This window comes from Pogona vitticeps, chromosome 3 (genome assembly GCF_051106095.1).
Source record: "Pogona vitticeps strain Pit_001003342236 chromosome 3, PviZW2.1, whole genome shotgun sequence".
NCBI lineage: Eukaryota > Metazoa > Chordata > Lepidosauria > Squamata > Agamidae > Pogona > Pogona vitticeps.
Window position 1 is genome coordinate 7,452,030 of NC_135785.1, and position 26,761 is coordinate 7,478,790.

Below are 26,761 nucleotides of genomic sequence, written 5' to 3' on the forward strand. Positions count from 1 at the left end.
CCCATCTACAGAAAAAGACAAAAGCCCATCTCACAGCCATAAATACTCCACTCCACTTATTTATTTCATAGACATGTATACCACCCGATGAGTGCCGGACACTACCCTGGGCAGGTTAGAATCAAACAAAAGGCCAAAAAATATAATATAACATGAGAATAAGAAACACAGAATCAGTGAAATAATTAACAGAATAGAGAAATAATTAATAATAACCCCCAAATAACCAATAGACAAACCAGATGATGGCAAGAGGGGGGACATAAGTCTGACGAGGCTCCAAACAGGATACCTTATCTGACTGTCCAATTTCCTCTTGAATGCCCCCCGTGTTGAAGGGTTCACCGCTTCCCAAGGAAATGGGTTCCACTGTCGTACGTCTCTAAGAGTTAAGAAGGTCTTCCTGATAGTCACCCTACATAAGAACGTAAGAAAAGCCCGGCTGGATCAGGCCAAGGGCCCCTCTCGTCCAGCTCCCTGGATCTCACCGTGGCCCCACCAGATGCCTCTGGGAGCCCACGAGATACCTTTCTCCTGATCCCTCTCCCCTGCATCTGGCATTTGGAGGTCCCTTCCTTCTAAGCCAGGAGATTATATACATCCCCATCCTGGCTTGTCACCTGCGATGGATTTTTCCTCCAGGACTCTGTCCAATCCCCTTTTAAAAGCCTCTAGGCCAGATGCCATCCCCACATCCTGTGGCAAGGAGTTCCACAGACTAACACCAAGCTGGGTCAAGAAATCTTTTCTTTGGTCTGTTCTCCCTCTCCCAACACTCCATGGGAGTGGAATGGTCCTGTATGGTGTGAGAGGGAAAAGAGTCTCCCAAATTTGGCTTTCTGTAGCTTGAGCCCATTACTGCATGCCCTCTAACATTATGCCTTATGCCAGCAGTTCCAGAGGCCTAGTTTACTTCCAACATGGAGGAAAAAACCCACAACTTTTAAACTGTTAGAGCAGTATGACTGTGGCACCCATTACCCTTGGCAGGTGGTGAGCATTCCAGAGAAGGCCTTCAACAGAAAAATGGACAACCCTCTCTCAGATCTGCGTTGACTCGGATTCCTGCCCTGAGCATCCTTTCTTCCTTCTTTTCTTTCTTACATTATCTCAGCCTACCCGGCCCTTTTACAGCATACAAGAGAGAATCATAGAATCGCTGTAGGGTTGGGAAAGGGACCTTGGAGGTCTTCTAGTCTAACCCTCTGCCCAAGGCAGGAGACCTCATCTCATCCTGGACCTCATCCCATAGTCAGGTTCGTTACCGGGCCCCATGGTTAAACGAGGGGCAAGAGGAAAACAAAGGACTCTGGGCTCCATGATGTCTTTCTTCTAGAGTCTGAAAAACGTTCCTTTCAGGGTCTTCCACGTTCAGAATTTGCTCCCCAGGTTCTTGGGAACTGTGGTCCACCAAGGAACGGCTCCAAGGTTTTGCTCCATCCCAGTTATTACAAACACCAAGGTTAAGGAAGGACAAGAGTCAGGCAACTCAGAATGATTCTCAACCAGTTCCTCTCTCCTGAGACAAGAATGGCGAGGTGACCCCAGCCCCCCCCCCCGTTCCCAGGCTTTCCACACGGCTCAGGGTCACCTACCTCCTTGAGGGACACCATGCCAATCAGGCGCCCGATGCTGGTGACGTAGGCATGGTCCACACCCAGGAGGGAGAAGATGGTGTGCGTCTGGAGGCAAGAAAGCAATGATTTATTTAAAACATTTTTTTACCCTGTCTTTCTCCTTAAAAATGGACGTCATGCGGCTAGGGAAAGGCCTTCCCGGATGATCTTTACCCCCCCCCCCCCGAGCAGTCTCACAAAGTGGGGGGGGCATGTTCCTTGAGAGAGCTTAAGCTGTTTGGGGGCTTCATAAGTGTAGTTCCCAAGATCTCTGCACCTATAGCTCTACTGCAGTGGTTCTTAACCTTTATTACTCGGATGTTTTTGAACTGCAACTCCCAGAAACCCCAGCTAGCACAGTTGGTGGTGAAGGCTTCTGGGAGTTGTAGTCCAAAACTCCTGAGTAACCCAAGGTTAAGAACCAGTGCTCTAGTCTACTGGACCCTCTCAGTAGGCGGAAGAGAGTCCACCATTCCTAAGTCAAAAGGAGGAGACTGCTCCCTTTTCTCCTGCAGTGGTGTAATGGGACCAGGGTTGAAATGCTGGGACTTCTGACTACCAGAGGTAGGATATCAACGGCCACCCCCCACGGTATTTCCTGTTCTCTTTGACCTTCGCTCCCTTCGCTCCCATCCTCATAGCCGCTAGGGACCAAGGTGGCCTTTCCAGGGTATTGTTGCAAGTTGTCCTTGTGGTAATGCAAAGCGTTTAAATGTGGCTTGGTCTTGCAGGGGCCATTAAGAGGTATTAGCTTTATAAAAGACCTGCTCTTGGCAGAAGCAAAAAAAAAAAAAAAAAAAACACGACTCATCGGTTGCTATGAATCAATCCACCTGACTGCATTTTTGGCTCTTACGTGGGAGACGCAGGTGGGTGGCCACCATAATGCGCACTTGTTCTAACAAATTTATTACTCCCATCATACTTTTGCCCCAAATACGGCCTCTCGAATCTGGAACCAGCTGTGTGTTGGGACCGCGCATAGTCTGCATTAACAAACCAGAGCAGCAGCAACGTGGATCTTCAGGAGTTGTGGAATTTTGGGCTATCATTCCCAGGGCTGCCTGAAGGATTCTGGGAGATGTAGTCCAAGCCGACAAACCTGCACAGCTCCACTACTTGTTAGACAAATTAAAGGCTTTGCATCTATTCTGTAATGTTTTGCATGAAGAAAAGGGAGGCAGAGAGCTACGAAATCACACCTGGGCCAAGCTTCCTTAGACTTCTGTGATTTTGCCAGACATCGCTGGTAGAGTTTCAAGCCTCTTTCATTTCCATGAGAGCTAGAAACTTGACTTTTAAAAAGAAAAAGAGGAGAGCTAAGGGACTGAGGGTGCTGAATTCTGCATAGCAAATTTTAATGGGTGTGGAGCTGGGGGAAAAAATCACAGTCCTAATTTGACCCAGTTTATATCCCCTACCTGCACCATCATACACACACACAAACAAACACAAACCTTGTGCAAAGAAGTGCGTTCTACTAGCTGGAAGGGGGCAGGATCAATCTTGCAGTTGTTGAAGTTGACAAACTGATTGAGCTGCTGGTCCTCCCACTCCAGGATCTGAAAGTAAAAAAAAAAAAGTTGATGAATCTGCTGGTAGGGACCAACCAACGTCATCTTTCTTCAGCAGGTGGGCCAGTCAAACACCAGCGGGTGGAAATGTTACTTTCCCCTGGACTACAACTCCCAGAATCTTCCAGCCAACACAGAAAGTAAGTTTTTACAGCTCTCATCAAGACAGCATTTACACTTTGGCCTGTCTTTCTTTCACATTGCTCCAGATGGCCTGCGTGATTCTCTGCCCAAACGTAGCCTCACGTCATCCCTGTGAGGTAGGCCAGGCTGAGAGAGGGAGAAGAACCAGGATGGGCTTAAGCAGTGCTCTTTGTGGCTGTGGGCACATTTGAACCCAGGGCTATTCACTCCTAGGCTGACATTCCAACTATCCGAGTCCTGCGGGCGGAGGGGGCAGGGTGAGGTCTCCGAATCAGGGTTTGGCAGATGGTGTCGGTCTTAAAGCACATCATTTTTAAAATTGCTTTGCCTGCTTCAAACGGTTCTAAATTACTGTATTTTAAATTGCTTCTTTTCTCTGGGCTGTCTCGGGCTATCATGAAATATATAGGTATTTTAAGATAACTATTATACCACTCTAGCTTTCTTGCTTATGCATGTTCTTCATGTATAATCTACAGGTTTCCCATGGAATCGCTCACCCCAAACGCCACCCAAGCACACCCTGTTGAGTTGGTGATCACTTGCTTCTTGCTATGGAGATACGACCAAAATGCACGCCGTACGATGGTGCCCAATCACCCAGTGTGGTGTAGTGAACAGGGTGTTGGACTAGAATTCAGGAGGGCTGCGTTCAAATCCTTGCTCAGCTAGGGAAATTCACTGAGGGAATGGAACTGGTAAAGCCACTCCTTAAAGACCTCTCTTACCTTGAAAACCCTATTAGGGTCACTATAGGTCTGTCCTGACTTAATGGCACATAATAACAAAAACAACTTGGGGTACCCAGTGTGGTGGAGTAGATGGTGGCAGACGAGGATTCTGGAGAACAGAGTTCGAATCCCCATTTAACCATGGAAACTTATTGAGGGAGATGGTGTGGAACTGGCGAAACCACTCTTTAAATGTTGTTGTTGTTTAGTCATTCAGTCGTGTCCAACTCTTCGTGACCCCATGGACCAGAGCACGCCAGGCCCTCCTGTCTTCCACTGCCTCCCAGAGTTGGGTCAAATTCATGTTGGTCGCTTCGATGACCCTGTCCAGCCATCTCATCCTCTGTCGTCCCCTTCTCCTCTTGCCTTCACACTTTCCCAACATGAGGGTCTTTTCCAAGGAGTCTTCTCTTCTCATGAGATGGCCAAAGGACTGGAGCCTCAGCTTCAGGATCTGTCCTTCCAGTGAGCACTCAGGGTTGATTTCCTTCAGAACAGAGAGATTTGCTCTCCTTGCAGTCCAGGGGATTCTCAAGAGTCTCTTCCAGCACCACAATTCAAAAGCATCAATTCTTCGGCGGTCAGCCTTCTTTATGGTCCAGCTCTCACTTCCACACATCACTACTCCTTAAATAGTTCACCATGAAAGGCCCGTTCGGGCCCTTAGAAAGTGGTTTTGACTTGATGCCACTTAATTACAATAAACACCTCTAAACGAGTGTGATTCCCCCTTCAGGTTCTTATCTTACAATTACTGTATTTGTTTTAATTCAGGTAAGAACTGCAAGGGCTCACTAGGCAGCCAAGATTTTGTTACAACAGCAAATAATAGCGCTTCCTTTTCTTTTTGTTCATTTATTATCGTTTGAATTGTTCACGGATGATAGCAGCAATTATCTCTCTACACTAGACCTGCACTTGATGCAGGCATGTGAATTAGCTCTATTAAAAATTTAACTACGCTGACCTTCAGCACTACAAGAAAAATACGAATTCCGTCGTGGAGGGTGAAAGGAATTTATCTCTTAGCGCACGGCGCTGATCAAAACGGAACGGTACGTCTCAACGACCAGGATTTCAATTTAAAAAGCATGAAACACACGCAACTGCTCCGCCAGGAGAGAAAAAAAAATCCTGTTTCGGATGTAACAATAAAACAGAAACAACTGCAGTTACTTTCTTGAACAGTGACTCCCAGAACCTGTTAGTGAGCGTGGCTAAATTTTGGGGTGCAAAAAGCTTTTTCCCCAGATCCAGGCAAATGAGGCATTGCCATCGCCTTATCCTCTCTTATGATGGTTCCTTGCTGTTTTGCTTCTTCAATTCCAGGCTTCACGTCGTGTGTTTTCCTTACTCAGCAGACGCAGAAGTTTTTACTGCAGTTAAAAGAAACCGAATACTTTCCGTGAGGCACGATGCAGACAGTACTGATTTTGGACACACACAGAAGCAGGAGGAACTACAGAGTTTCGGTCAGTTGTGGGAACTGCCTCCCCCAAAACCTTCCCCATTCCTGGTTGCCTCCCAAACAGATAGTCTTTTGGGATGACGGAAGGTAACGATACATCTGTACTTATTAGCATCTGGTGGCTGTCCTTAAAAACCCCAGCCCACTCTCTCTACCACGGCTCCAGCTTAGCTGCAGTAAGCGGTGGTTATCCGCAGGCATCCGTTATGCAATAACTCCAGCTTTGCTGCATTCTTAGAACTTCTCTAGCTAGCTGCAGACTTGCTGCATTACGAGAACCTAGAGAGGACCGTGGAGGAACAGACAGAAACCGGAGCCTGAAAATACACACTTTGATTGATCCGAGCGTCCGTGACTCCAAACATAGTCACTTCAACACACACAACCTGGCTTAATAAAGTCTTTCAAAGCACACCTTTTGAGATCTCTTGTCAGCTTAGGAGCCTGGAAGGGACAAAAGCTTTCTGTGGATAAGAGGCTCTGGAAGCAGAAAGGCGGCTTGAAACAGAAGAGCTGGCTGTCGAAAACAGCAGGAGAAGAGGAAGACTGGATGCATGATGGATTGACTCAATAAAGGATTCCATTGCCTTGAGTCTGCAGGAGCTGAGCAGGGCCTGTCCGTGTCAGGACATGCTGGAGATTGCTCATGCATAGGGCTGCCGTATGTTGCATGAATTAGGCACCTCCGGTCCACCGTTCGTTTATTTATTTCATTTCTTTATTACATTTATAGCCCGCCCATCTAGTCATCTAGACTTCGTTCCCACAGTGGTGAAAGAGGTGCCTCAGGGAAGGCCACGAGCAGGATAAGAAGGCACCGATGCTCACCTGTGTTCCCCAGCAAACAGTGTGTGTACGTGTGTGGCAGGTAACAAAGGCTCACGGCTCAGTGGAACGCAACACCTACATGCCTAAAGGCGGCATGTATGTATTCATTCAGAACCTGCTTTAGTGGGGGGAAACATCCAGGCCATGAAAAACTAGGAGGGGTGTGTGCATGTAGCTCCCAACCCTGTCCCTGACAAGAACTCTCACAAAATCATCCATGAGATCCCAGGTAGTGTTCAGTGCCCTAACGCAGGCAGTGGGATGAAAGGAAACATGACGAGAGGGAACTCATATAGGCAACTCAGAAAAGCAAGCCAAGCTGTATGCTACGCTGTCTTCGAAAATGGAAGGGCGATGGCGCTTATTTCTTTTAGAGGATGCCCATTTAAGCTTATTTAGGGAACTTCATGTAAGGACTGGGCCCTCCAAGAGAACGCAGCTGGGGGGCACAGAATAAATTCAGAAAAGCCTCCTCATCCGCCCACAGGGTTTGGTGCAGAGGGTGGGCGGGTGGGGGACCCGCAAACGACAGATGCTTACCTCTGCCGGGGTCATCTCGCCAATCACTTCGCATTCATCCTGCAAGGAAAACCAGAGAGAAGATGACACTTATCCAGGCCACGCAGGAAGGGAGGGAGAAAGGGCCGGAGCAGATACGAACCGAGAGAAAGGGAACTGTCAGGAGAGCTGAATGGATACAAAAACCCCCAGCTGGAAAAAAAGTTACTGGTTTGGATGGTAATGCATAGAAATCCTTCAGCCTGTATAGCTATTCTGGTCTCAATTACCCAGGCTTTGCAATTACCTATAAGGGAACAAGGATGCTGGGCAAATGGGGGAAGTCGCTAATCTTGCACAATAAATTTGTGAACTGAGGGTGCCCTCCCGTGTCAGGGGCTGGTATTTACCATTCCCAAAGCTAAGCGGTCCCCAAGTGACTGTGGAAGGATAAATCAGAGCTCTCGCCCTGTAACCAGCCCTGCAGTTCAGCACTAATCTGGTCGCCAAAGGCGACAAGGAATTCCACGTAGGTGAGTACACTTAGCTTGCTTCCTCCTCTTTTACTGGCACAGAAATTAAGCAGGCTGCTTGGAGAGTCCTGTCCTCTTCACGCAACATATAAATGCAACTCTTTCTTTGATCCCTCTGCCAATTCTAGCAGGATAACAAAAAACACAGGAAAACATGCCACTCCCCCCAAAGTGCTGTGCATGTTGTATGGCTCATATATGTTTTCTTTTCAGGCCAGCCCAAGCCCTTAATTTCACCAGTACATTGCACGTGCACCATACTGAGCACTTTTCTCTAAGAGGGACCCCCGGAGTCTACCATCCTCCAAAAAGGTGTGTTTATCAACTCTGGGACACTTCCAGCTATCCTCTAGTGCAGTGGTTCCCAACCGTAGGTTCCCAGATGTTCTTGGACTAAAACTCCCAGAAACCTTCACCACCAGCTGTACTGGCCGGAATTTCTGGGAATTGTAGTCCAAGAACATCGGGGGATCCAAAGTTGGGAACTCCTGCTCTAGTGACTATGAAGGTCACGGCCAGAGGCTCTACCATAACCTCAGAAACCCTCGCAGAACCACAGAAATGTAAAATGGGAAAGGATCAGAATGCAGAAAAAGTGATTTGGGTGGAATACAATTCTCAGGTTTCTGTAGCCTGTATCAGCAATGGCCCTGCTGGCCAGAAGATTTGGGGAGACAGAGTCCAAACACCCTTTTTTCCAAGAAGCTACTATGCTATGATTTGAGCCCCCAAATTTCAACCTCCCAGAAAAGCTAGGGTGTCCTCTCCCCTATAGCACCTTATATCCTGAACAACCACAAAAATAGGTATGAGTGTAGAGATAAATATAGAAGTGTTTATGTACAGAAACACATGCATGCATGTGTGTGTGTACGTACGTAAATACGTACATACGTACGTACGTACGTACGTACGTACGTACGTGCGTGCGTGCGTATGTATGTATGTATGTATGTATGTATGTATGTATGTATGTATGTATGTATGTATGTAGTGGCCTATCTATCTATCTATCTATCTATCTATCTATCTATCTATCTATCTATCTATCTATCTATCTATCTATCTATCTATCTATCTATCTATCTATCTATCTATCTATCTATCTATCTATCTATCTATCTATCCATCTATCTATCTATCCATCCATCCATCCATCCATCCATCCATCCATCCATCCATCCATCCACCCACCCACCCATCCATTGACTAACCCATCCATCCATCCATCCATCCATCCATCCATCCATCCATCCATCCATCCATCCATCCATCCATCCATCCATCCATCCATCCATCCATCCATCCATCCATCCATCCATCCATCCATCCATCCATCCATCCATCCATCCGAATGAACTGCTGGGACATTTCCAATTTTAAAAAAGGCTTTTAAAAAGGCAAATATTTTGAGGGTGGGTGGGACGCAGCAAAGCTGCAGCCCTCCAAGGTCTTGAGGCGGGGGCCTGAGGGGCTTCTGGAAGCTGCCCACCCTTGATTCAACCCCCAGACAACTTCTCCTCCAAACCCATTGAGTTCTCCATTCAATATCTGCTGGAGAGCTATCAGCGGTTTGGGTCTCTGCCTGTGGGGGCCAGAGGTTGGGAGTTCCATTCCCCCACTGGTGCTTCCTTGACAGAGGCCGGACTCCGTGATCCGTGGGGTCCCGTCCAGCTCTGCAGTTCTAAGATTATTATTATTATTATAAGTACCTCCAACGAAGGAGAGCTTATCATCTCCTGGGGGAACCAATTACGTTCAAACAGAATTTTCTACTCCACGATCCTATTCCTGTCTTTTCGAAGAACAGCACCCGCTCCTTTTTCCGGAAAGCCCTTCAGATATTTAATGATCACTCTCGTTTCTCCCTTTAATCTTCTCTTTCCCACCAATTCAGCTCTTGGAACCGATCTTTGCAAGGTATCGTTCAGGGCCTGCTCTCCTCCAGACACACACTCTCAATACGTGGTGTGCTTTTAAAAGTACGGTGTCCAGGACGGAACACAATAACCGAGGAGTACCCCTGGTCAGTGCAAATGCAGAGGAAAATATTTACTCCTTAGGATCTGAACACCACGTCTCTATTAATACAGCCTAAAAATGCAGGGGCTCTTCAGCAGCTGTGGCGCATCATCGCTCAGCAGATGACAATACAGGTTTAATTGCAAAGATGTGCGTTTGCTGAACAGGCTTCCATTTTTAACTCACATCCTAGCCGCAAAACTGTTTTCCTGTGTATCCACTCTTAAATAATGGATCAGATTAATCTCTTTTCAGATGCTTCTCTGGGGGAAAACAAGTGGCTTCAGAAGCTGTGTTGGAATAAATTTTAAAAAACGGGAGGGGGGGGGAAAGAAGGATGGCCAGCTCTGCCCCCTCCCCATCAGCTGAATCTAAATCCCATCCCAAACCACTATAAATCTAGTTGTGAAAGTAGAAATCACCAACATGATTTAAATATCGCAGATTTTCACTACAGGAGGCAGGAGCTAATTAGGTGGGAGAGACAAGTCATTTGGAAGCAGAAATGTAGGAAATGGAAATTGATGATTGGTTGTTCCAGAAAAGTGATCACTATATAAATCAGTTAGTTTGTAAAAAGGGTGTTGGGGGAGGGTAGATGGGATTCGGCTGCCACTAAGAGATAAGATTAATCATCACAAGAGGCCCAACTGTGCTGAAGGCTCTCGAGGCTGACCCGTCTTCGCCCTGCTAAAGTGCGAAATAATTTTTCACGAGTCCTGGCAAAAGGATATACTGCAATCTCCAGATAATTTTTTTATATTTACAGCTAAATGCTTCTGGGAAGCTTATCTGAAGGCCAATGGACAGCAGCCACTCAGCATCTGGGGCTTAGAGATGGACGTTGTTTGAACACGGAGGTTCTGCTTAGCCATCCTGGCTATGAACAATTCACTAAAGCCTCCCTAGATTACCTTTCTTGGCTCAACAGATCCACAAGTGTCAGATTGATACTGTACAACTTCTGCTCATTCCCTACAAAGTTTGTGCAGGATAAATGCCTCGTTTTAATTAGAGGGATATGTATCTGTACCTCTGTGTGCAGATCTGTGGCAGGGCCTGTAATAATACTTTTGCCGGGGACTACAATGCCCAAAATTTTCCGGGAATTCCCCAGGCAGAAATCTGGGAGGTATAGCCAAAAAAGCAGAGGTCTACAGAGTAACTATATTTACTTCCTTCAGTGCCTTTTTTGGGGGCCTGTTTCTATTTTTTAAAAAAACAAGGAAGATGCACTAGTGCTATCTGGGAGTTGCAGGTTTTCCTGTGAGTTGCAGTCTTGCTGCCCATTAGGCCCTCTAGTGGGCACCTCCCAAAAGAACTAGCACTCCACGGAAGAAACTACAACTCCCAGGTCGTGCCAGGTCAGCTTCCTTGCTTTTTAAAAGTTGGAACAGCCCAAAGAAGGCATCAATGGAGATAAATACAGCTGGCCTTTCAGCTTCTGTTTCTGAACTGCACCTCCCAGAACTGTGCCTGGGAAATTTCCAGAAAATTCTGGGAGTTGCAGTCCAAAAAATTTTAAAAAAAAAGAGCACCACACTATCCCAAAATCCTGCACCCAGCATGGCTAAAGAACCTGAAGGCTAGGATATTTGGGGAGTTATTTTCTGAAAGTAACATGACCACCCTGTGCTCTGTAATGTGGAGGCAGAAAGATGTCATTTCCAAGGTCTTTCAAGGCAGCATCCGTTGCAAATTTCCAGGGCCCTAAAAGCCTTCAGCACAATCCCAGACCTTCATGCACACATTAAGGGCAAGTTAAGTTCCCTGCCACTGTGATTGTTTGGGAGGAGCTGGATGGACGTGGCAGCGTGGCCCACACACTTACCGCCACGGAAATGCGGACACGCTTCGACTTGCGCTTTTCTGACGCGCCCGGATTCTCCTTTTTTTTAAGGAGAAACAAAAAATAGGGAAAAGAGAGAGGAATTACGGGAGGAGGATGGCTATGAAAGGAACACATCTGGCCACGTAAGAGAGAGAGAGAGAGAGCTGGACGGGGTGGCCCAGGGGAAATGGAACCACCGGTGCCCAGAAACCTACCCCAAAAGGTGCGCTGGGAAGACAAGGGGCCTTACCTCAGAAGGCTCCGCCGTAGTGGTGTTAGCACAGAAAAGGCTCCTCAAGGCAATCCCCGGGGTTTCCATATTTCCAGCTATTCACGGACAAAGAGAGGGGAAAAGCGGGTGAGAAATAGCTTGTTCAGCACCTGTTCAGGCAAGAAGGGGTACCATTCTTATCCTTCTGAGGATCTCAGAGGGCTGTACCCCACCCTCTGAACCTCCCTCAGCACCCCATAAGTCCCCCAGATTTTGAGGGAAGGTTTGGCTCCCCCAGTAGCAAATGGTGAACCCCCCCCCCCGATCCTCAAGGTGGAAAGGTATGTCATTTTGTGTGATAAGAGTGTATGGCACCCTTGAGAAGCTTTTTTCGGGGGGAACTCACTACCGTTTGGGGGGGCAATATATTTTGCAGGGTTATCAGGTAAGAGGGGGTCTGGCAGGGGAAGGGGGAATGTGGCCGATGGGCTGACTTTCACCTCTCCCTGTTTTAAGAGGGTCTGCAAGGGCTTAAAAGGGAGGTTTAGGACTTACAGGAAGGACTCTCGGATAAAGTGCTGGGGGCTCGTTTTAAGGCCGGCTTCAAAGGTTTGCGGGAATCATTTCGTGGCGGGGCGAACGAGGACTCCTCTGTGCTGATCTGGGTCGAGAGGACGAGAGAAAGAGGGAAACGGTGACAAAGGGCCTTGACATCATCATAATACGGCTTCTGTCTCTTCCACCCCTCTCTTCCTTCCAACGGATCACAGATCTTGAGTCGTTTGCTGCTTTGCCAACACGTAAAACCGCCCTCCCTCCCTCCCTTTTCGTCCCGGCCCTGGCTTTCCTCACTTGAAAGCGCACGCCCGTGTCCGGTGTCTGGTGAGGCTCCTCGCCTTCCGGAATCTTCTCGGTGCTTCGCCGTTCGGACTGGGCTTTCTCCCTCAGGTGCTGCAGGCGCCGTGCGTAGCTCAGCTGCTCGTTCAGAAGGGCCACGATCTGCGTGCGCTCGATGGAGCCCAGTAAGATCATGGACTCTGCAGGGTCAAGAGGGACAAAAGCCAAATTTATATTCCAGATCGATGGGGAGATTCTTGGACACAGTGCAGACCTTTACGGCAACAGCAATGTTTGGGATTTTAAAACAAATTCTGGTTGGAACAAAAATGGAAGGCATCCAAAGAGAAACCGAGAGCGTCTTCGGATACTACAGTGTTACCAGCACTATTGCTAAGTTAGGTTTAGGGATAACACAACGGAAAAGTCCTCCATAACTAGGGAAAGTTACTTTTGGGAACAGCTCCTAGAATCCTCTGCACAACACAGCCAGCGGCCGTACGGACTGGGGATAAATGTTTAGATGCTGTAGTCCAAAAAGAAACCTTCTGAAGATTTTTACAGATCTAGCAAATGTGAGGAATAAGAGTTTTTTTTTTTTTTTTGTATTTGGACTACAAATCCCATAATTCCCCATTCTGGGAATCTGTATCACTTACAGACAATCTGTATCACTCTGCCTTGCGTGCTGCTTCTATGCCTCCCCACGGTGCTTACTCTCTGAGCAGTTTACAATTTAAATTATGGAGACAACACATTGCACACCTACCCTGCTAGGTTACTCAATTTACCGACCTTGGATGGATGGAAAGCTGAGTGAACCTCAAGCCAGCGACCTGGAATTGAACCCTTGTCTTGAGCAGAGTTTTGGCTGCAAGACTGCAGTTTAACCACTGCACTACAAGGCTCTAAGGTAAAGGTTCCCCTTGAATTTTTAGTCCAGTCGTGTCTGACTCTAGGGGGGCGGTGCTCATCCCATTTTCAAGCCCTAGAGCCAGCACTTGTCCGAAGACAGTTCACGTGGCCAGCGTGACTAGGGAATGCCGTTTTACCTTCCCACCAAGATGGTACCTATTTATCGACTTGCATTTTTACGTGCTTTCGAACTGCTAGGTTGGCGAGGAGCTGGGACAAAGCGACGGGAGCTCCCTCCGCCGCGTGGATTCGATCTTACGACTGCTGGTCTTCTGACCCTGCAGCACAGAGGCTTCCGCAGTTTAGCCCGCAGCGCCACCACGTCCCATACAAGCCTCTTTACAGGCACCAAAATGCAGCTCACCTGGGAGAAAAGGCCTAGTCTGGAAGGCTTTGAGGTTTAGCTAGGCCTAGTTCCACCTAGTTTCCTGCCCACAAAGAAAGCTCCCAGCTCATATCAGGGAAGGATAGGAAGCTTAGGTGGAGCTAGGCCTAACTCACCCTCAAAGCCTTCCAATGTAGGCCTTTTCTCCCAGGTGAGAAAAATTGTTGATTTAATTTGCTGATTGCATTTTGTACTACAATTTTCTCTGCAGGATATATTTCTGCCTCTGCAGCTGAGTATGCCTACAAGCAAGGCCACTAAAAGGAGAAATCTATCTATATGCAAGCTTGTTTCTCCTTCAGTATAAGACCGAAGAGACAGCTAAGTGTGCCTAAGCTTTCTGGAGATCCCTTGCTTTTTCTGTCTCAATCTTTTTTTGTCTCATATTTTTTTAAAAAATCAATATATAAATCTTGAGTTAAACGCAGAAACTGCTATGCTCCTGGCTGTGCTTTGGACCAAAATACCCATTTTGGGTCTGCTTCTGCCCGACATGACGTTGTCCTGATCGTGCTATAATTTGGGCCAAATGATGTCAACAGCCATTTTGTTGATTCACCCAAATCGATAAGGCGTGGGGGGGAAATAGACGATGACATCAGCTGGTTTGGAAGAGGCGGCGGGACAAGTTGGACACTCTAAATCTGTCGCTACGAAGCAAGCTTCCAATTAAATAATCCATAAAACACTCCGTTGGAAATGTACTTATTATGAGCCTGTGCTATTTCAGCACGGGAGAAAGAGGCAAAGGACTTGGAGTAGGCTAAGAAAATGGAAGTATTAACCAGACTTTTTGTGCTTCCAAAACAAGGGGTTGTCTATTTTATTCCCCCCCCCACGTCTCCCCCACCAACAACTGCTAGATAGCTCAATGGTTTAGGCATCTGACTGAGGAGCCAGAGATTGGGAGTTTGATTCCCCACTGTGACCTCTCGAAAGGGATTGGACGCCATGATTGTTAGGGTCCCTTCCAGCTCTGCAGCTCTAGGTGATGATGATGATGATGACTTTAGTAGGAACCAACTATCAGCATCATTTCCCTCTCTGTACACTATTTTGAGCCTCGTGGCACAGTAGTTAAACTGCAGTACTGCAGGCAAAACTCTACTCATGACCCGGGTTTAATCTCAAGACAGCCAGCTTGAGGTTCATTCAGCCAGCCGTCCTTCTGAAGTCAGTAAAGGGAGTACTAGTTTGATGTGCGCAGGGGCAACGTGTAGCCTGCACAATTAAATGACATTGTAAACAACCCAGAGAGTGCTTGAAGTGCTATGGGGCAGTATGTAAGCAGCACACTTTGCTTGATTTTTGGACTCCATCTGGCAGCAAAGAGGATTCCATCTGTGAGTTACAGTGGTGCCTCGCTTGACGAGGATAATCCATTCCAGCGAAATCGCTGTACAGCGAAATTCTCGTCAAGCGAAATAAAAAAGCCCATTGAAATGCATTGAAAACCGCTCAATACGTTCCAATGGGCTAAATACCTCAGCGTCCAGTGACGATCCTCCATAGGGCGGCCATTTTCCGATGTCTGTGCAGCGAAAAATCCGTTTTAAAGCACAGCGGGCAGCCATTTTGAAACCTGACAATCAGCTGTTTTAATCGTCGTAATGCGAAGAATTAGTTCCCAAAGCAGGGAACCGATTGTTGGGAAGCAAATTTTGCCCATTAAAACATTGTTTTGTGATTGCAAAAACCTCATCGTCAAGCGGATTTGTCATTTAATGAGGTAATCATTAAGCAAGGCACCACTGTATAGTGAAATTGCCTCTCCCCCACCTGCACACTTCAAGTTCAAACCTTCCTGCATGGCTTGAATTATGGATTTGAGTGAGCATTTGAGAAAGCTACTTTTCTGAACCACAACTCTTGAGAAACCCCAGATCTATTGGGGGGACTTTAGAAAAGTAATTCCCACATGCCCAGACTCAGCATGCGCATGCTGAGATATGTCGGGCAGCAGCTCCCCATGGTTGGCAAATGAAACCACCGCAGACTGTAAGCAGAGGTGTGGGGTATGTGACCATAATGAAATGGTCCTCCCAAATCAAAATCCTGCATGTAGAAAATAGAATATAAGAGACAAAGCAGGCTCGGAGTCTTCCTCCCTGGTGTCCCCCCCTCCCTGTCTTAAAAAACAAAACTATAGATACTTGTTGTATCAATGGAGGGAGGAATATTCAACCCTACAAGCCTCCGTCCATAGGCCATGTGGTACAGTCCCAACAGAAATTTGGATGTAAGTCAGATCCACAGAGGTGGCTTGGAGGCATCCACTCCGTATTATTTATTCTTGAGAATTGACTTTGCAAAAAAGTAACTGAAAGGTAACTGGCTTTCCCTCCTCCACCCAACCCTGAACCACCCAGTTCTTCTTTATTTTTAAAGCCCTCTTTCCTACCGGCTGATTCCACCAAAGCCAGACTTTTCATCTTCGTACTGTGGAGCACATCTTGAAGATCGTGGTACTTGCAATTCAGGGTGATGTAGCGCACATCACGCACCATGATGTCTTCGACCCGTATGTTGTACTTCCTGCAAAAGACATACACACAAAAGCCTATTAGTGTTACCCATTTAAAACATGCTCGTCTGTCATTCTCTTTCTCCAGGGAAATCGTAGCAGCCAGGGACTTGAGAGGAATTTTTCAACACATCTGACAGGCTCCCCATGACGCTTTTGAACCAAGCTTCGAGGAATAGAAAAAAAAAGAAGCTAAATACAGGGTTTGTGGCTAAATCCTTGCAAAAGATCCCTTGTTTTTTGGAACAGGCCAGACAAGAAAGCTTGAGAAGCTTTTGAGTTATCCACGCCTATTGCCTCAGTATCAGCCTTCCCCAAAAACCTGGTAATTTCCATGTGCTTTGGACTAACAGCCACGATCCAAGAGAAAATGGGTCAACCATCTGTCAGATCTGCTTTGATTTGGATTTCTGCATTAAGAAGGGGGTTGGATTCGATGGCTCCTTCCAACTCCATGATTCTCTGATTCTAGACCAACTACGGAGCATTGCCCGTTCATAAAAATACAGTGGTGCCCCGCAAGACGATGGTAATCCATTCCATTGAAATCGCTGTCTTGTGAAAACATTAGTCTTGCAAAAAGCGTTTCCCCATTGGAATGCATTGAAATCCGTTTAATGCGTTCCAATGGGGAAAAATCATCGTCGTTTTGCGAAGATTGCCCATACGGAAGCCATTTTGCGAAGCACCAATCAGCTGTTAAAATCACTGTCTTGCGACGCATCGGTCTTGAAAACACCCGTTTTGCGAAGCCGCCGATCAGCTGTTAAAATTGTTGTCTTGCGAAGCATCGGTCCTGGAAAAAAAAAACCTGTCTTGCGAAGCACGGACTGAAACATCATCCAGCGAAAATCGCTCATAGGAAACACTGTTTTGTGAAGCGCAAAACTTATCATCATGCAGATTCCTCGTTTTGCGAGGTCATCGTCTAGCGGGGCACCACTGTAATTTAAAAATTAGCTCTTGGTAGCCCAACAGCATGACACAAGGAAGAGGCACCACACCCATCCCTTATACACACATAGACTTACTCCTGATGTCCCCAGCCCAGCTCGGGCAAATACGGCAGCTTCTTGATCCGGATGATGCTGTCGTAGAGGGAGGGCTGCAGGCTCTGGGCTACCGCGTTGGCCAGGATCACCGCGATCATGACTGGCAGGATGTGGGAGATCTGTCCAGTCAGCTCAAAAACAATGACCGCGGTGGAGACCGTGTGAGTGACGGCACCGGAGAGGGCGGCCGCGCCTGATGGTGGGAAGCACAGGAGAAGGCATGGAAGCAAAGAGGCGGCACTCATCAGAAGAACAACTAAATGACATTTGTATCCCGTCTTTCTTCCCATAATTATTCTGTCTTTCAAGATGGTTCGCATGGCTCCCCTCCGGCCCACTTTACGCCGACAACAACCCTTTGAGGTAGGCTGGGATGAGAAAGACTTCACTGGCCTCAGACCAGCTAGCAAGTGCCGAGGCTCAGTGGCAACCTGGATCTTCAGTCCAGGTCTCTTTAGCCAGCCCACCCCACTGGCTTGCTACTCTTGAGGAGCTGGGCCTTCAAAATAACACCAGGGTGTGGGAACACGGGACGGCTTAAAACCTAGTGGGAGAAAGGGCAATCCCGGACTTGAAAGTGTTAGAATCATCTTAAAACGGCAGAGATGGAAAGGGACCCCTCTGGATCATTGACTCCAGGACCTGTCAAGGAGGCCCGGGGGGGGGGGAATCGAACTCACAGCCTCTGCAGCCAGTTCTCTGTTCATCGAGTGGCCAAGGAGGTACTCCTGGGACCTCCAAAAGCAGAAGGTGTGAACCACAGCACCTTCCTGCCCAGGGTTTACCCCACTACGGGTACTGAGAGCAGAACGTGGCTGCTGGCTCTTTGCTGCCTAGAGATTCTTGCCTACTGGGCTGGGAATTATAGAAATTGTAGTCACTCCAAAAAGTAACAATCGCAAGCTCTGATGGAAAGGCACGGAGCCTCCTTTCCTGGATGCAATCTAGCACCCTCTCCTTTAAGGATCTGTCAAAGGCCTTTCATAAACCATGCAAAATGATGGCCAACCTCATCACCTCTGTGGGCAGGATATTCTACAGTTTAACTGTGTGTTACAGGAAGACCTTTTCTTTCTTTCTTTTTTCTACCCCAAATCTCCCACCATCCTGCCAAATGCTTCTCAGAGAAGGCAGCCATATTCTCCAGCCTGGTGCTGTCCAGTGACAACTGACTACAAACTCCCACCATCATGGAGGGGGGCAGGGTGCCAAACCACCGAACACCTGTTAGGCTGGTGAATGAATGCCCATCTTCATTTCCCTGGTGTTCTTGGACTGCAACTCCCAGAAGCCTTCACCCCTAGCTCTGCTGGCCAGGATTTCTGGGAGTTGCAGTCCAAGAACATCCGGGGACCAAAGGTTGGGAATGGCTGCTCTAGAAAAGTGTCTCAAATCGTTCTGCTACAGAATGCCATTACGTTGCAGACAAAGAATTCTCTGGAAGCCAATAAAATAAAATAAAATAAAGAAACACAAATCTGACAACTTTAATGGAGAGCATCCAGAAGACTCTGACCCAGTTCCTAAGTCACTTGCAAAAGGCTTCTTTTGTCAAAGATCACCTTGCAATCAGATCTTTGCAAATTTACAGTGGTGCCTCGCTTTACGATTGCCCTGCATTACGACGAATCCACAAAACGATGGTCTAAATGGGGGAATTTTGCTTTGTAATGATCGGTTCCCTGCTTCAGGAACCGATTTTTCGCAAAACAATGATTTTCCAACAGCTGATTGGCAGTTTCAAAATGGCCGCCGGGTAAATAAAATGGCTCCCCGCTGTGTTTAGGGATGGATTCCTCGCTATACAGGCACCGAAAATGACCGCCATATGTTTTCAATGCATTTCAATGGGCTTTTTATTTTCACTTTACGATGTTTTCGTTTAACAGCGATTTTCCTGGAACAGATTCTCGCCGTTAAGCCAGGCACCACTGTACTTTTTGATCTCCAGCCACCCACAACAACGGTGCCTGGAATCCTGGAGGCTGGAGTCCATGAACAGTCACATTTCCCAAGATCTGTTAGCACTCTGGTGAGGGATTCCCCATCACGCAGTCAGGATCCCATCTACCCTGTGCTCTGGCGGTCATGGCCTCCCCTTAGGTGAACTCCCCACCCTTTTTGGAAAGGTTATGAGAGAGGCTGCCTCTTACCCACCACTGCGTATCCTCCCGGCACAATGCGGTAGCTGTTGCTGTCTGTATGGATACCATCGGGGAACCAGGCTGCCATGCTCTCGCCCACCAGTCGCCCAAAGGCGGCACCTGCCCAGAGATCGAGAGAGACAGAAATGCCGCGTGAGAAGTGGCCGGGGTGGGGCGCTGAGTTGGAGGGACAGCAAGCACACACTCACACTGCAGAGGCACAACTCCATCGGGTGGCAAAAATGATGCTGATCCAGCAACATCTCTTACTTAAGGACAGTTTAATTTTAGTGCACAAAATCCAGGTCACTTCCAATTAAGCACTGGAATTGACCAAAAGGATTTAAATGTCCTCGCAGAGCTGCCTAAGAATGGGTTATATTTTAAGTGCTATCTTGTTCCTTGCTGTTTAATAAGTCCTGGAGAAAGTCATGTGCCTCCTTGTGGCCACAAGCGAAGCCCAGAGGTCTTCTCCAAGGCCTTCTTCATGGTGGCACCAATTCTATGGAACCAGCCCCTGGTAGAGCTATACCAGGGCCCCCTCCTGGCTAATATTTAGAGGGCAGCTTAAAACACTGCTTTTTCAAGGTCTTCCATAACAACCCTGCTTGATGTTACACCTCTGTTTTTCACTCTTACAGAGATGAAGTGCCTTGTAAGATTGGTGTTTTGATGGTTTTATGCTTTTTATTGTTTTGACCTATTTTCTGCTATTTGTCTGTTGTTTTACTCGCTGTGAACCACCAAGAATCGTGCATTGCACTAATAGGGTGGTATATGAAGCAACTGAAATAAATAAACAAACAATAAAATGATCTGAAGGTTGTAGGTTTTTTGGGCTGTTTGGCCGTGTTCTGGAGGTTTGTCTTCCTAACGTTTCGCCAGTCTCTGTGGCCGGCATCTTCAGAGGACAGGAGTTAGAACTCTGTCTGTGTTCTGGTGCAGTATGTGGGATAGCTGAGTATTTGTAGCGGTGGGATCAGCTTTTTGTTCTTCTCTGAAGATTGGGCGATTATGGGGATCACTGTGTTTTTTGTTGTGGGTGTATTGTTGTGATAAGGGGGAGATGATCTGTCACTGTGATTGATGGGTATCGTTACCTAGTCTATTGTGTGCAGTGATCACCAGTCCTTGTGGCTGGGTAAAGTTTGTTGACCTTTTTACAGGCTGTATTTTTCAGTGCTGCGGGCGTTGTTGAGTTTTAGACTTCTTTTTTGTTGAAGCTCTCCCGGTGTTTGTGGATTTCAATGACTTCCCTGTGTAGTGTAACATAATGATTGCTGGTGTTGTCCAGTACTTCTGTGTTTTGAAATAGGATTTCACGTCCAGCTTGTTTTGGGGGATGTTCCGCTACTGCCAATTCTTCCGGTTGTTTTAGTCTGCAGTGTCTTTCATGTTCTTTTTATTCTGGTGTGGATGCTACATTTTGTGGTCCCAATATATACCTGGCTCCAACTGCAAGGTATCCGGTATACTCCTGCAGTGGTGAGAGGGTCCCTTCTGTCCTTTTCTGATCATAACATTTGTTGTATTTTTGTGGTGGGCCTGAATACTGTTTTGTAGCTTGTGTTTTTTTTCAAAGTTTCCCCATGTGGTCCATGACCCCTTTGATGTATGGCAGAAATATATTTGTGGGTGGCTGTTTTCCTTCTTCAGTTTGGTGTTGTTTTCTTGGTTTGATGGCTCTTGTGATTTCATTCTTGGAATAGTCATTTGTCTGGAGGGCCCAATTCAGATGGATGAGTTCGGTGCTGAGAAATTGAGCTTCACAGTTCCAATTTGCACGGTCTACCAGTGTTTTGACAATGCCTCTTTTTTGTCGTGGTTGGTGGTTGGAGTTTTTGCGTAGGTACCTGTCTGTGTGAGTGTGTTTTCTGTAGACCTTGTGTCCAAATAGGTCAGGTTTATGTATGACCATGACATCTAAGAAAAGGATCATGACGACAACCATCAGATCCTGGCCGTGAAGGCCTTTGAGAATACAGTAAAATTACCCTTTGTTATAAACTGCTTACAGTAGTGTTTATCACTGAGTCTACCAGCTTTGAGTACCCAGTTCACTGGGAGGGTAAATTTGCGCCTGCATAATTAATCTGTAAACCACCTACAGAGTGCTTTAAGCACTGTGGGGTGGTATAGAAGCAGCATACTTTGCTTTATACGTATCATAAATCAATCTTCCGAATTGCCATGGTCTGAAAGTCACAGCTGGAGACTAAGGACACACGAAAGAGAAGAGAGAACAATGGACAAACCGCATGTTGAGTACCATGACAGCAGCTATGGAGGCCCAATATACACAAGAACGATGGGCCAATATCTGTGGCTGGCAATCTCACTTAGCTGAACAAACGGCAATTGGGTTAGCTTATGGATGACCAGCAAGGAAGGTGGTACCCTTTCTGAGAGAACGTTTAGGGTCTACACTTGGAAACTGTGATAAAACAGGAAGGACCAGAGGTAGGGGATTGAGGACCTGCGACTCACCGATGACAAAGACTGGCATGAATGCCCCACAGGGCACTGGGATTGTTGTGGCCAAGGCAGACATCCAGAACTAGGAGGGAAAGAAATATTTGTTGGCATGAGAGGGAAACAGAGACCATTTTATGCCACCTTACCCGACACTCTGCTGAGGCACCAGATTACAACTCCTATCAACAATCATGGTGGCTGGGGAAAATAGGAGATGTAGTCCCCGTCAGCTGGAAGGTGCCAAGTTAGAAACAGCTGATCTCTGCTATTGAATTTTGCAACCAGGCAGAGAGGAAGAAAACTAATTTTTTTCCTAGGGGAGGAAGGGAAGGGAAGGAGAAAGGAGACGGGCCCAGAACTAGGATTCCACCTGGTGAATTCAGAGCACTGAGGACTCACACGTCATCCCAACTATTTGGGTGGGGCACTTGAGTGCTCCTTCTTCATGATTGTCTTCCCACCCCACTGCATCCATCCCTCCCTTCCTGTGGCTATGCAGAACGTAAGTGTGCACACACACAATTCTCAACGGATGGATAAAGGTCCGAGCCGATGCAAGCTTCCAGCACATCGGTCCAAAAACATTCCAGGGCTCAGAAAGTCAGCATGTTTGAGAGATGGCCAAATTCCTACTCAGAAATACCGTCTGCGGCACGTCCGCAGGAAGAAAGAGGTGCAAGGCGAGCGCTCCGAGCCACAACACACCTTCATAAGGATGAAAACCACCAGAGTGACAAAGACATTGGCGTGTGGGTGCTTCCATGCTCCAGAGACATCGATATATTCAAACTCTTCTGCCAAACCCTGATTGGCCCACGTACGGTTATCGAACAGGGTCACGAGGGTCTCCTTCTGCGTCAGCTGAAGAAACACAAACTGAAGTGTGAGAAGGGAGAAGCTCCTGCCCTCATTCTAAGGTGCTTCTACTAACCTTTAAAGACCTAAAAGTCTTTGGAGGACTGCTCCTCTAATTCCTCATGAAAATATTTTTCTTGCAAAGATTTTTTTAACTAAAAAAAGCCCCCTTTGCACCCTCTAGTGGCCAATTTCTTAATTTTAATTTTGAGGGTGGTATGCCTTCTCCAGTGCTCAGGGCACCCCCCAAAATGGGAAAATTCCCTCCCTGGCCCTTTTGAGGAAGTGACCTTATGAGGGAGGTGGGTGGATCACTCCTCTAAATGAGGAGTGATCTACCCCAAACAAAAACTTTGCTGGTTTCATAGCATTGAATAGCCTATCAGCATCAGAGAAGAACTTGGTGAAGTTATTATCTGGACGACAACTTCCAAAATCGCCAACAGGTCCGTAGTCCAGAAAAATAACTCATCCATGCTCTGGATTAGACTGTGGTCTATCAGGTTTGGCTTTCTATTTCAACAGCAGCCAGTCAGCTGCTCCTTCGAAGCTTCCAGAGAAAGCATGAAAGTCAATGCACTTCTCCAGCATCTTGCAATAAGAGGTACAGAGCCACAGTACATGGAAGTGCCGGCTAGCTTTTTCACACTGGAAATGGAACATTAGGATTTCTACAACTCTCAGGGAGCCTAGGAGCGGAACAGTATGTGCCATGTGTTTCTGGGAGTAGCCCTCAAGGGCATACTCACAAATGTCGTGCTGCAAAAAAAGGTACTCCCTGGATTTGGCAGCACACCGATGCAGCAGAGTCAACTCAAGAGGTGTCTCCTGGTGACCCTCTAAAGGATGAAGCCTACAAACTTACCTGGCCAGCCATGAATTGCCCAAAGCCAGGCGGGAAGGTCAGCGTTGCTATGAGGAGAGTCACGAGCGCAGGGAAAAGCAGGCGTCTGGAAAGGCACAGACCAAAAGATGAGTCACCCTCCACCACGAATGACACGAACAGCTTTCCTCTCCTAAATTGCAAACTCAAAGTATCCAGTTTTCATCATCACCCATTGCTTCAAGGAAAGAGCAAAGCCCGTTCCGCGATGGTTCAGCAAGTTTACACTTATGAGCAATGGCTGTGCCATATTTAGCCCTTGCTGTCATCAAGCGCAGACAACGGAATGACACACTTTGAGACAGGACCCTCCGAGGCTCATGACATTGATGCTTCTCCGTGGATCAGCTCGAATCAGCCGGGAATTAAAGGGCTGTTCTGGATGGAGCATCTGTTCTAGGTTTCATACCTGAAACGGTCTTGTTCTTATTGGTATTTTTCTCCCACACACTGGGAAAAGACTTGTCTTGGTTCTGACAGTGAGATATTTTCTCTGTGTGTTTCTTCCTCAAGGCTGATCTAATTTTTATCTCATTTCAGTCCAGGGAGTGGGGAGGCCCTGAAGATTAGTGCTAGAGTGTTTCCTAGAATCAGTTTAGTTTCTGCTGTCTAGCTTTTAATAGCATAGGCATCCTTCAGTCTCGAGAGACTATGGTAACATGCTCTGAATCGAGGAGTGTCCTCTCCGGAGCATGAAGCCCGGGTAAGGTAATATGGAGGATAGGCTGTTACCCAAGCAGCAGATCCTCCCTCTCCACTTTGCTGAAATGGTCCAATGGAAAGGCAAGAGCCAATACAACTGGTTCCAGCAATGTCGCAGGAGTTGGCAGAACGACACATGCTGCCTTCGGGACTCCAGCTCCGGATTTTGCCTCGAGGTTAACTCCTGAAGCCTTTTCCATGAGTGGATATAGCCACAAGGAGGTGGAGGTTTGAAATCGGAGTTTTCCTTCTCCTAGATGGGCTGCCTTCCATGGCTGACGAGCCCCACCTACCCGGCCTACTCTTTAATAGTGCAAAAGTATGATCTGATCCTTTTAATGAGCTTCCAATTACTGCAAGCATTTGCAAAACAGAATAGGATAGTGCAGAAGCACAATGATAAACATCCTGCTTCTCTGTATCCCATCAGCAGCTTTCTTTTTTGTTTACTCAGTTGTTTAGTTGACATCTGAACTTGGTTCTTCTTTGTCACACGAGTGACCATCATTTTTGAACTGGCTTCAGGCAACTGAACAGGTGACTGTAAGCATAGACATCACCAGATGGCCAATATAGAAATCAAAATTGACTTGTATAATGGGAAGAAGCAGATGGAGAAGCTGTATTCTCTCTTCCAAAACAGGACCAGATTGTGGTATTACAAGTTGTTAATATCAAAAATTGGAGTAAAGCTGAAAACGATCACCAGAAGAATCAGAGTGCCAAAATATAGTTTGAATAACACTTCTGAATCCCGATAACACTTCCTCTCTGCGGTAAAGCAGGGGCTCAGTACTGTTATTATTTTTTAATTGACAAACTTATTTAATGCCAAACAGGTAATGTTGGTATCTAGTAACAGTCTCCTCTGGCTGGGAGGTACTTCCTGCAATCTCACTGACAAAACCAAAGGTGACATTAGATGCACCAATCTGTCCTTCAGGATCAGACGTTTTTGGGGCCAACCTGGGGGTGGGGGTTCACGTCTTTCCTCCTTGATGCTTTCCTGCTCCGCTTCTTGCAAGGAAGGTGCTTTACCCCTCCACTTTATTTGCAAAAAGTGGAGGAGGAAAGCAGCTTTTTGCAAAGAAAGTGGGTGGGAAAAAGTACTTTCCTCGCAAGAAAGTGGAGGGGGGAAGCAGGAATCAAAGCGCTTTGATCCTTGCCTTCCCCCTCCACTTTCTTGCAAAGAAAGAAATTTGGGGTTAGAAAGGTGGGGGGCATCTTATACATGGTGGCATCTTAGACAGAGAAAAATATGGTAATTCACCTTGGAAACCCTATTAATAATAATAACCATCTGTCGTCAAGTCAGTTCTGGCATGGTGACTCTTTTCAGGCTTTTTGAGGCAGAGAATACTCAGAAGTGGTTTCCTATCCCCTTCTTCAGGGGTGCCCTGGGACTGTCTGTCTAGCTTGCCCAAGGCCACACCGGATGGCTCTATCTGAAGGAAGCACTGGGGTGGAACTGAACTCCAAACCGCTGGCTCTACACCCAGAGATTTAAACCGCTGAACTACGCAGGCAGCTCAAAACCTTATTCGGGTTGCTACAAGACAGTTCTGACCTGACAGCAGATAACACACATATAGACAATATTATCTGTGATACAGTGAACTCTTGGGAGGAACGGTTTCTGCCTCTTTGATCAGACTAGAAACTAGGATCACAGTAGGAGATGATTCCAGACAAGTTTAAAAAAAAGAAAACAAAAAGGAAATACTTTTTTTTCAGCACCACCAGCAGTTGAAACACTGCCGTTACCTTCTGTATATATCACCCGAAACTGTTTTACGGCTGCCAATGAGAGTTTTATTGCTTTTGCACATTTTACAATCAAATGCTTAGTTGCACTTTTATGAACCCGAGTGAATTATGCTTTCTGCGGATTGTTGGCAGCCACCTTAAGGAGCTGCTCAACACAAATGTAAGGACAAATGTACAGACGGCACAATGACACACATATAGGGACGGGTTCTAGATGAAGCTCTGTTCTCTGCAATCACGTTGCCCCATTCATAGAGGTTTGCGCGAGCTCTAGAAGATAGTGTCTGGAGCCACAAAGCAAGCATAAATCTCCTGATGCCCTCCTGAGACACTTTGGCCTACTTTGGTGTCGGTCTCTGGCTGTGTAGCCCTAGGTTGGGAGTTCGATTCCCCACTGTGCCTCCTTGACAGGGGCTGGACTGGATGATCTACAGGGTCCCTTCCAGCTCAGCAGTTCTAAGATCATAATTCACAGACATTATCCACGCTACTTTCCATTTCAGGCAGACTTTTAAGCAATAAGTGAGGGTTTGTAATGGTATATTTTTTAAACATAGAGATCTGGCATGTTTTTATTCTTTGCTTTAATATGGACTGAACTGTTTTCAGTAAAGTTTTTTAAATGGAATTATTAATCTGTGGGCATTTGCTCTTGTTTCGAGCCACCTTGGGTCCCCCTTATAGGGGAAAAGGTGGCCTATAAACGTTATACAGAAAGTGAAATCGCTCTTCCTAAAGCAGAATGACTTTGAAAGACTACAACTTC

The 26,761-nt window shown here is 46.8% G+C and overlaps 1 protein-coding gene across 2 annotated transcripts in view; it reads right to left on the reverse strand.

Annotated features, from left to right (window-relative positions):
• CLCN2 (chloride voltage-gated channel 2) overlaps positions 1-26,761 on the reverse strand; it is a 101,926-nt gene that overhangs the window by 2,088 nt on the left and 73,077 nt on the right. The window contains exons 11-23 of one of the 2 annotated variants that reach the window (XM_072996270.2): positions 23,509-23,593; positions 22,494-22,649; positions 21,801-21,870; positions 19,323-19,433; positions 17,149-17,362; positions 15,995-16,128; positions 12,309-12,493; positions 12,012-12,117; positions 11,496-11,572; positions 11,246-11,302; positions 6,902-6,940; positions 3,074-3,178; positions 1,596-1,682 (exon numbers count right to left, since the gene is read on the reverse strand). In XM_072996270.2, the coding sequence (XP_072852371.2) occupies positions 1,596-1,682; positions 3,074-3,178; positions 6,902-6,940; positions 11,246-11,302; positions 11,496-11,572; positions 12,012-12,117; positions 12,309-12,493; positions 15,995-16,128; positions 17,149-17,362; positions 19,323-19,433; positions 21,801-21,870; positions 22,494-22,649; positions 23,509-23,593 (1,426 nt within the window). The remainder of the gene's footprint in view (positions 1-1,595; positions 1,683-3,073; positions 3,179-6,901; positions 6,941-11,245; positions 11,303-11,495; positions 11,573-12,011; positions 12,118-12,308; positions 12,494-15,994; positions 16,129-17,148; positions 17,363-19,322; positions 19,434-21,800; positions 21,871-22,493; positions 22,650-23,508; positions 23,594-26,761) is intronic. The other variant, XM_072996271.2, reaches the window with a different exon arrangement.